Source organism: Sceloporus undulatus, chromosome 5 (genome assembly GCF_019175285.1).
Source record: "Sceloporus undulatus isolate JIND9_A2432 ecotype Alabama chromosome 5, SceUnd_v1.1, whole genome shotgun sequence".
NCBI lineage: Eukaryota > Metazoa > Chordata > Lepidosauria > Squamata > Phrynosomatidae > Sceloporus > Sceloporus undulatus.
Genome location: NC_056526.1, coordinates 45,692,131 through 45,703,342, shown reverse-complemented (window position 1 = coordinate 45,703,342; position 11,212 = coordinate 45,692,131). Strand labels below are relative to the sequence as shown.

The 11,212-nt window shown below is 39.4% G+C and overlaps 1 protein-coding gene across 1 annotated transcript in view; it reads left to right on the top strand.

The window, feature by feature from the left end:
- The first annotated feature begins 664 nt into the window (after positions 1-664).
- The window catches only part of PLEKHG7 (pleckstrin homology and RhoGEF domain containing G7), a 29,972-nt gene continuing 19,424 nt past the window's right edge, over positions 665-11,212 (top strand). Inside the window, exons 1-6 of the mRNA XM_042467965.1 lie at positions 665-1,303; positions 2,893-2,918; positions 7,312-7,448; positions 8,970-9,010; positions 9,698-9,799; positions 10,403-10,552. Coding sequence (XP_042323899.1) covers positions 665-1,303; positions 2,893-2,918; positions 7,312-7,448; positions 8,970-9,010; positions 9,698-9,799; positions 10,403-10,552 — 1,095 coding nt within the window. The remainder of the gene's footprint in view (positions 1,304-2,892; positions 2,919-7,311; positions 7,449-8,969; positions 9,011-9,697; positions 9,800-10,402; positions 10,553-11,212) is intronic.

The following is an 11,212-nucleotide window of genomic DNA, read 5'->3' as shown; positions in this document are numbered from 1 at the left end:
GGTACCATACATTCATAAAAAGCAAATAGAGGCAGGCTTGGGAAATTCCAAAATTTTATAGAAGTACAGGAAATCTTTTGAAGGAAAAAAACCTTCAGAGGGGAATCCAAAGTAGTATTGTGTTACTTTGTTGAATAGACCTTACTTTTAATTTATGTTCATAGAACTATAGTCTTTGTGGTTTCACATTCAATAAACCAATATGTGTCAAGAAAATGATGAACTGAACCAATCCAAAGTAAATAGGCTGTACAGTGTAGATATTTACATGGACACAATGGTATAAAGTTTCAGAAATCATGAGTCCAACAACAAGTTGAAACCCTTCTGTTTCTGGGAAATCTGGTAAAAACATAAGAGGCTGATAGATATGTGTGAAGTTAAACTTGGCACGTTCAATATTTCTGAAAATATTGTTATCCGATGATTTATGGAGAGGGTTTTTTTTATTGTGTTTGTAGTAGAGTTGTGTCAGAGTTATGAAAAGACTGAAAAACATTTTCATACATGGTTCTTGATCATGTAGGGCTCTATGAGAAGTTATCAATTCAAGAGGTAAATTGAATGTGTTTAAAATTAGACATTGATTGTAAGAATGAAATCTTTATTCTGCTTTCTCTTCAAATTGCTTTAGAATTTTATGTTGTAAAGGCAAGATGCAAAAATGGACTGTGAATCTTGTGTGGTAGAAGAACAATGTCATTTGCTTAGGAAGACTGAACAATGGGAAAAGAATTTGTGTTTGATTGAAAAGAGTGACACGGAAGATGTCTTTTCATCCCAGAAGGCCTCATCCCCAAGTAGCACACAGATAAAACTGAGCCCAAAGGCCATCACCAGGAGGTGTGGCTTTAGTGATAACTCACATCTACTCAAAGTTCCAACAGTGGAGGATGATGATGTTGACATCAAACCATACCAATTTCACAGGCATGCTCCAGGAAGGATTTCTACATCACCAACTCTGAGGAGGCTACGAAGCAGTACATCATCAGCGTCTCAACTATTTCCACTCCAATATGGCACAGAGAATACAACAATGGACAGCCCAATGGCACAAACTGATTCTTTAATTCCTGTTTGCCAGCATCCTCTCATATATTCTCAGAGTTATTCTTCCTCACACCCCAGTCTTTGCAAAAGTTCACTGTCATTGAGGGAAAAGTCACCCTCAATTGACCCTATATCATTTCAACCACACTTGAAAGATGGCTTCTGTGATGATCAAAAACTGCAGAACACTACAGAAAGCAACCCTTCTTTCCTGCCTGAAGGAAAACAGAATTCCCAGGAATGTGGGCAGGTAAATAATTGGATGATGACAGCAACAATATTATTTTTCATTCCTTCCTTTATTTTGCTTGGTTTTGTGCTCTCTTTTACTAAAGGTTGGTAGTTTATTAGAGGCTGTCACATGATCTTAAGCTATGATCATGCCCCAGTTTACCATACATCATTTGGTATGTGGCTGTCTAGTCTATCCTTTTCCCCAAACTAGTACTGTCTAGATCTTTGGACTATAAATTCCATTATCCTCAGCCATCATGGGAAGTAAAAGCACACACACACACAATTTACCTGCCTGTGCTCCACTGCTTTAAGCTGTTGTCCCACATCAGTACTGGAACTAGTCAAACTCAGAGAAGGTAGTTCAGAGCAGAGGGCATGGGGAAGTAAGAAGGTAGAAGGGCAGATTTTTAATCTGCTCATCTCCTGCATTGTATTTAATCTAAAAGGGATTTTAAAAAAAAAAATGCTTTGTAGCTAAACATATAAGTCTAATTTGGCCATGAATTGCATGGGTAAATCTTTCTAGATATACAAAAAGGAAAATAATGAGAACTTCCTCTCAATCCAATCTTAGATTGGGGGGGATCCAACTTGGGTACATTTGTTCATAGTGGAATCACTAAGGTTGGTGCCTTGCCTCCCCCTCGTCCCCGGATACCTGGCTGCCTAGGCTGCAGTGCAGCAGTCCAAGAACAGCCACAGTGGACCTCGAAGGCAGCCCCCCTGAATGCACCAACCCCCAGCAGCCACCGCTACTGAGGTGGTGGTGCTGCAGCCTCTGGAGGGCTTGTTTAGGGTCCAATGTGGCTGCTGAGTGAGCTACACTGCTGGCCTTTCTCACTCATCCAGTAGCTATGCCAGTTCCTCCAAGTGTACCATCTCATCCTCTGGGGTGTCACCCAGTGTGGTTCGCACCCTGCTCTTTAATAGTTCATTATGACCTTGACCACTGGTTGTTCATCATGATATTGGCAAAAGATGACAAGAGGAACTCCCATATCTGGTCCTCCAAAGTTCCAAGCCTGACCTAGCTTAAAAGAACTATTCTTTTTCTCAGAAGATTCAGGCAAATTAAAGAGAAGCGTGTAGCAAGATGACCAGTTTGGCTCTCATTTTCTTGGCATATGTGTGCATTTGGCTCTTTTTAAAAAGGCCTGGTTGGGATCTTATCATGAAGCAGCCATGAATAAAGCAATCCTATAGTGGTGGGATGAGGAGAAAATGGGCACTATCCAATAGAGCATATGAGAGATAAAGGAGACATGTTTCAACATGCTGAAATATGTTATTCATTAGCTGTGGGGGAAAAACCTGATATATTTTGGCCTGCATATTTTAGAGTTTTCCTTAGGGGCTATACAAAGAAAACTGTATAAAAAACAGTAATGTATTACATAGATAATAACATCATAATTGTAATGCCTGTGCATTTCATAGGGTCTATGCATATTTATTAAGAGAAAGATCAGAAATGGTGGCAAATTGGGCTTAAAATTTGTAATGTATTAGTGATCCTTTTTTCCCAGCAAGAACCAGAAGAGTGCAAATTGCCATGTTATTTTCTTTCATAAAGGCTAATATGAATTGTCTTTTCCCCCCCAGGAATTAGATTTGCATATATCTACCAGGTATGTATGTGTTTGCTTTATTATTTTAAAGAAATGCTTGTTCTTGTTTTAAAATTTGGACTGATGTTAGATCATAAGTGTGACAGATTCATTTCTTTAAGTACTTAACAAGATTAGTTGGTCTTCAGATCAAAGGCAGGGAACTTGGTTCAGCCAGAGCACCAAATTCAATTTTCAGAGAAGTTCTTGGGAGCCATACACATTGCAACATGGGGCAGAAGAGCCAAAAGCAAAAGTTTAGATTATCATCTGTCAGACACTAAAATTTAGGAAAGGCATTTCAACCTTTAAGAATGAGGAGGGAGGACTGTATGAAGATGACTGTACCATGCCAAAATGTGAATGTCCAGAGAGCTGGATTGAGAGCCTTGGAGGGTTAGATTCTGCCCCAAAGCATTTTGTCTGTATACCCATCATTTCACGAATGAAAACCAGGTCACCGGAAGCCAAGCAACATCAGAGTGTGGTCAACTCAAGAAAAGTTAGTGATAAGAAAGAACACTCAAGCTAGGAGAGGCTGCAGCAGTTTGCTTTTGACTGAGCATACTAGGAAGAAGAAGATTCCATTCAATCCTCTCTTTCTCCTGCTTCACAGCTCTGTTAATTGACTTCAAACTACTTGTGCACTTTGAACTGAATTTGCAGCAATGGAAGATAGCAGGGGATAAAGGGGGAAAGGGGGAGAAGGAGAGCAAAACTGGGATGTTTTAAAAACAGCTGAAAAATTGGGACAACAAAGGATAAATTGGGACTGTCTCTGTGAAGTTTGGACAGTTGGAGGGCAAATAATTGAGGGAACCAGCGGTGTGGCATTGATTGTTTGGGCTTGAATGTCTTAACATGAGCTACTTTTACAAATTGCATAATTAGCTCTCAAGAATGCCAATTTTGTCTGTCTAGCTTTTCAAGTGGAGTCGTCAGCTACACAAAAGCTTTAAATGGCTGGAAAGTCTCAGCAACCTGAAATCAGACTCGGGCAACATTCTTATGTCAAGAGTGTAGACTGTACAGCACAAGCAGTTATGTTTTGTTTTTTAAGTGCTCAATAGAGAACAGTTTGTATGCTATAGAAATTCTTAAACCAGATCTACATGAGGCATGAGGCAATATACAATTGCAAATATAGATATAAATAAACATAAGTCAGACAGAATTTTACATTATGTGACCGTCCAAATTTTGGATGACTTTAGTGTAAGGACTTTGACTGTGATAATCTCCATAAAATTTGGTAGCTTGAGCTTTCATAGATTGAGCCTACTTCGTTAGATGTAGCCTTGGATAGTTAGACTATGACTGTGCATATAATGAGTTTGACCATTAGAATGTGCAAGACTGTGTCTGAAAACAGAGATTCACAATTAAGCTATGAGACTTAGTAGCCACCAATAGACTGACAACAACACTGCCTCCCCTCATTTATTCCTGTCTCACAAACACTAAACAACTACAACACCCTATTATTAACTAGTTATAACGTGTGTTGAAAAATATCACAGTTCCTTTACACCAATGTGGTGTAGTTCTTAAAACACTGGAGTAAGACTTAGTTTTTGTTATGTGCCTTCAAGTCCACTTCAACTTGTGAAACCTCTATTATAGGAGTCTCTTAGCAAGATTTATTCAGACAAGGTTTGGCATTGCCTTCCCTTAAGGCTGGGAGAGCATGACTCACCCAAGGTCAAACAGATTTCCCTCATTAATCTGGGATTTGAACCCTTCAACGGCTCTAATACAGGTATGGGCAACTGCGGAAGACTGCATTAATTCCATCCAAGAGAAGTTGGATAGCTAATCACCCACCATACACCCTTAAATAAAAAATAAAAATGCCCCCCAAATGCCTGGGGGGGGAGCATTTTTACCATGTTTTTACCCTTACCCAGATCATTTTAACTCAGGAAATGTGTTTTTAACACCAGAAAGTGAGTGGAAGTCACTTTCTGTTTCTTTCCTCTTTCAAAAAAGCCTGTCCTGGGCCTACATTGGCACATGGTGGCAAAAATATGGTGAAAATGTCCCCTTGCCCCCAAAGGGCATTTGTGAGCAAAAAGGTTGTGCCCAAAAAACTGACCTTTGAGGAACCCTGAGGGCTATAAAAACAGCCTTGGGAGCCACATGAAGTCCACAGGCCACACTTCATCCGCCCCTGCTCTAATAGATGTTTAAGGTTCAAATTCCATTTCTATCATAAAGATTACTGGGTGATTTTTGGAACATTGCTATTTGCTAGCCTGAACTTTTAGACAAAGTTGCTGTTGTAGGAAAGATGAAGGATAAGAATCAAGTATGCTGCTCTGAGCTCCATAGAAGAAGACTGGGATATAAGTGTGCATTGTTGTTGTTGATTATGATGTTAAAGGCAGAGCAGAATGTGGATTTGCACTGAGAGGTCCCATAAATGTCTTTGTGAAGTTAAAGTAACCTTTGTTACTATAGCTGCTGTTCTTGCTGCTGCTGCTATTTTCATTTTTGTAACTTCTTTACTAAGTAAAGACGGTCAGAATGTTGAGCTAGGATACTGGGAGACTAGAGTTTGAATCTTTGAATCCGCCATGGAAACCCACTGGGTGATCTTGGGCAAGACACACTTTCTCAGCCTCGGGGGAAAGCAAGGACAAACCTCCTCTAAACAAATTCTGCAAAGAATACCTCACAATAGATATTGTGCCTTAGGTTGCCATAAATCAGAAATGACTTGAAGGTACATAGCAACAAACAACAAAGATAAAAACTTGGGACATAGTTAGGCATGGTTATGCCCACACTGAAATCAATATGTGATTCTGTACAAGATTGAAATCAGGACTATAAAGGACATTGACCACATTAATTCCACTTGTGGAACACATTTTTGAAACATTTTGATCAGTGATCAACAGAATGTATTCTTTCTAAAGATATGGGCAAATTATCTTATATTATATAGTATTATAGTATTATATGCCAGATACACTCTTACAGTTTTAGAACTTAGTAGCAATCTCTTCATCACCTGAACATATCTTATGACAGAAGGATATGACACACCCTTATGACAGAGGGTGTGGAATTTTACTTCACTGCTAAGGTTGACTGAACACTGTACATGTTTACTTCTTCCACATTCTAAGTATTATTGTCAATCTCATATCTGCAGTATTGACACAGGCTTTCAATTACTCACTGCCAATTTGCAATATGGGTTGATTTAGTGTTCATACACACAGCAGACATAAATCAGACTTGATAATAGCAAGTACAGTGTGCCCACGTCATACGCGGATTTCAGCTTAGCCATGCGATGAAGAGGAAATGGCACACATGCATGCAGCACATACACCACACCGCGCTGTGGGCACAAGCCCCATTAGTTTCAATGGGGCTCAAGCACATGCGAAACTTACCTTACACAGCGGGGTCTGGAATGGATCCCTGTGTAAGGCAAGGGTGTACTGTATATTTCTATACTGCTTATCGATGCAGTTTACAAAGCATAAGCTAATTGCCCCCAACAAGCTGGGTACTCTTTTAGCAACCTACAGAAGGATGCCAGGTTGAGCTGACATGGAGCCCCTGGCTGGTACTGAACTCACAACCTTGTGGTTTGTGAATGCGTAACTGTAATACAGGCATTTAACCACTGTGCCACCAGGGCTCCATAACCCAGATATTTGCAATATATCTGAATTTTCTTCTTAAGTTAAAAAAATAAAAGGAGAAGAAGAAACATTGGTCAGAATCCTGTTGGTGGATATTTTGGATATCAGAAGCGATGTCATGTCACTCCCTGTTGCCATCCAGGACTTTGGGACTTTTGGTTTCAGGATGGGCCTCCTTCAAAACAGCATTTTAAAACAAAAGTGGAGAGTGACCAAAAATTGAATTTGGGGCCAGAAATGGAGTGAGGGGGATGAGAGAGCGTTGATGCATTGAGAGGTCAGTAGGGACCTGACACAAAGGGCTATGTGATTTCCAGAACCAGCTTGTAGTGTTACAGATGTGGGTTCAAGTTCCCACTGAGTCATGAAAGAGATCAGCTGACCTTGAGTCTGTCAGCCTAGGTCACTTTACAAAGCAGTTATGAGAATGATGTGGACAGGGGGGAAACACTGAGGGAAAGTTGGGATATCCATGTTGGAAATAAAATATGTGCATTTTCAAATATACAACCCAGTTGTCATGTGCAAAGTCTGAGTTGGTATGCTGGGGTGAGGAAACTGGTACACTGGCTTTAGTATGGTCTAATTTTAGTGGACATTTTAATGCTCTAGTTATGAATGCTGGGATCTTGGAGTGGAAAACAGATTCAGGGCTTGTGTTTTCCAAGAACTTTAGCAGTAGCCAACATCTGAGCCTTCAATGTCCTTCCTTAGAAATAATAATGTCCATTCTGTTTCTCTTTTCCTTGCAGTCCATACAGCTCAACAGAACGCAGGCATAGCTCAGTGGTGGTGAGTTTGCCTGGATTTGAGATGTTTCCAGGAGACCTGTTGATATCAGACAGTGCAGCAAAATTCCTGTATCACTCAGCATCTCTACAAAGTTCAGGTCAGAGAGGGCAAAACACTGAAAGGGCTTTGAACTAACAATAGCTAGTGAAGTTTGTATATATTGCCAGCTCTTTCTTTGCATTGCAGCTACAGTGGTGTATAACTTGCTTACAATCTACTATTAGGCAGAGTGAGGCAATCAAGTGGCAGATACTTAGGGCAAGTTGGGGAAAACATTGGCCACTTGTCTTGAATATTTTGACCATTCCATTCGGCTGGAGTCCAGAGCTGTGTTCTATTGATTGCCAGGGCTGAAGTAAAATTTAACAGACACTCCAGTTTGTTTCTGCATGAGAAAAATGTAGAGTGGAGAGTTCCTTCTTTTCTTTTGTCTCAACAGCCAAATATGTTGAGCCTGGCCTGCTTCAGTGGGTGGGCAACTGCATTATCCAGTAGCCAATATCCTTCCTTTAGGACCCCTCAAAAGGCTGCACAAAATGCTTCAAGGCAACATACAAAAAGAACTAACCAGAGATCCACTTGTGGTTCGGATAAGATATATTGTTTGATGTTTCAAAGCTCTTCTTAGGTTATGTTTAAAAAGAAAAAAAGTCTCCATTTGTCCTTCCTCAATGGCATTGTGCACAACCATACATTTCCTCACTAATGACTGAAGAAGAACGCCTCTTCACTCTCTTGAAAGGCTTTCTGGGAACTGTGGAGAGAAGGAATGAATGGAAAACTGTCCTTCTATGAACTCATCGAGTCATTATTTTTATTATAAACCAGGATGGAGGTTTCTTTCTACCAGGACAAGAATTTTAGGTACCATATTGTCTCCTTGCACAGACATGCTATTGATATAAATGGCACTGTCATTCTCAGGTGTAGTGAGGTGGAGTCAAAAGGTGCTTCCAGACAAGGTGTCCGTTGTGCAAATGTTTTTGCAGGGATGTAATTACCAGGGGAGGGAGTGCTGCAGACATTTCACCTCCAAATAAAAATTTTGCCCCACTGAAATTTTCCTTCAACCCCCAAATTTCTCACACTGCAATAACATAAAGCTTCAATTGAGCATTTAGAAATACAGTTTCAGCATCCAAAGGGAAAAAAGCAAGTACAGTTACTAAGGGAATAAAAATACAGCAAGTGGGGGGAGGGGGGAAGGGGGGAGGTGTCAACAAATTTCTGTGTCTCACTTTCTGCAATGCTAGAAATTGCCATTTGTGGGCAATGCCCTCATTTTTCCCTCCCCCACTAAGTACACCTTTGTGCATGGATACTTGCCCTACCTTGAATGAGCCTTGGGATCCAGCCAACATAGCCTTCCATTTGTAACTGTTCCAGGTTTTTTCCAAGACTTCATGCATTCTTTTTTAATAATGAAAAAATCTATTAAAAAGAAAAATATTTCAGCTCAGTTGGAATAGAGGAAAGACAAAAATCCTGTATAGTGTTCTCTAATTGGTAAGGATAGGAAACTTTCATCTGGAAGCACTGAAATCATTTGTAAAAAGCCTGTGTCTTTCCTACTTCTTCTTTTTCCTAACAATGTCCTTGTTTCTATCCCACACATTAGAGTCAAAAAAGCTGCGGTGGCCATTTGCTAAAAAGGGAACTGTAAGTATTTCACAATACTCTATACTGAATATTGAGCATTCTAGAGACCACTTGAAAGCTTCTTTCAAAATGCATCCCAGGATTATTTTTCTTTCAGCAGCCTCCACTTTGCTTGTGATTTTCATTTTGGTGGTGAAATATCTAGATCTATATTTTATCAAGATGCCAGGGTAAGCTAGTGAGGCAGGCTAACCTTTCCCCTTTTCTGTTTTGATCTTCACACATGCTCAGTAAGTGTTCTGGGGGCAGTTGTTTACCTTGCCTATTGTATGTCACAGGGACAACAGGACCACCTAGTGTAAAATCCTATTCTTTCCCAGGCCAAATTTTATTGCATTGTTTTGTCCTGGCAAACAGCTGCAACTCAACACTGAAAGTCTGCCTTTCTCCAGCCTTCTTTCATCATCTTCCCAATGCCAACTCTTGGGGGGGGGGATCCTTCCAGCTAGTGGGCTCAGCCCTCATAAATTACCTTGTAAAATGGAGCTTCTTGTCAAAGCTTCTTTAACTGAAGTATGCCCTGTTACATTCAGAATGTAGTACAATTTTAAAATTCAATCTGGGCACTCAGACTTTCTCCTGCAAAACCCATAAAATAAAAATATCTAACTCTCTCTCCATATGTCTAGTGTGAAATGTGTGACTATAGATTTCACAAATTAACATCTATGTTTTATCTTTAAACAGAGCAAAGGCAAACATAAACATATATCAGACCTGGAAAACTACCTTTCAACTCTCACCATTAGGATGTCACAGTGCCATGACTATGAATTTCACAGTATTAAGGTATAGAAGTACTATATATTGTACACCAATAGATCTTGGAAAAGAAATGTTGGTCTTTGTTTTCTCTTCTCTTGTTCTCATTTCTCTTCTCAGTGATGTTCTTCAAAACGTGTTGGACTCCAGGTTCAAGCAGCCATTGCCAACCTGTCCAATAGTGGGGGATGATGGGGAGTGTAGAGCAGCAACCCTTTGAGATTCTTCATACAAGAACTTCTGTTCTTGTTTCTTTTCCTTATAGAACACTAATAATTCTATTATTATACTGTATGAGCTTTAACACCATAACAAAGACAACACCAACAATTTGCCATCAATTATTGTTTCAGTAATTAAAGACCAACAACGCTTTATCTAGAATTTTACAGTGACAGCCTGTGGATCCCATGCCATGAGTGTAGTGAATCCACTCTCAATGTTATTCCAGACCTTTATGGAGCTATCCAAAGTGCTGAACTCTATCCACCAAACTAGGTACAGCACCTTGAATAGTTTCTTTAAAGTCTAGAATAAAACACAGTGAATTCACTGTGTCCTTGAAGTCACTGACCGCCATCATATAGGATGATGTTTAAAGAGTTATATATTTGTCTTTTCAATTGACAGAGTAAGACTTGGCAAGACATCATGGCAATGCATCAACTTCAGCCAGGAGCCACTGGTGATCAACTAGATGTAAAGAAGAAAGAAGCAGTATGGGAGCTTTTCACAACTGAATGTACATACTTTCTTGATCAACTACTGGTTCTCAAAATGGTATGTTTGAATTTCAGTATTGTTACCTTCCTGAGACAGCTTCTCTTAGAAACAAAAAGCTTTCACTGAATTCCATGATGTTCTCATGCTCAGCATTGTCTTCCAGAAAGATATGAGTGAAGTACAATTATAAATTATTTGTACAATAAAGATAATGGCTATTTTCAACAGCTTATTTGTTAATCTTCCAAGGGAAATTATTTTCAAGACCCCTAATATATATTCATTAAAAGGGTACACTTGGTTTTAAAACTTGGTTTTAAATTAGTCTTAAAACTTTTCGTAAACATTTTTAATTTGTTGTTATGGAAGCTTCCTTGGGACCCATCCTGGGAGAAAGCTGGGATATAAATAAATAAGTAAATAGAATAAATGGTAAGTCAATACTTAGGTAAATGTCATTGATTCAGTGGATCTCCTCTATTTGAGACAACTAATTTAATTAAGACCAAGGAGTCTTACTCAGTATGTATAAGACTGCAGGATAGAGGTCATTAGCAAGTCTCAGGTCCAATTAATCAAGTGGCCATTTTACTGAAATAAACACATTGCTTTTCCCAGCTTGTCAGCAATGCAAGATGTACATATTTTCCTACAAATAAAACTATGACTGTCTGTTTGCTGGATGATTTGGAAAATTATACAGCAGTAGTAAGGTGG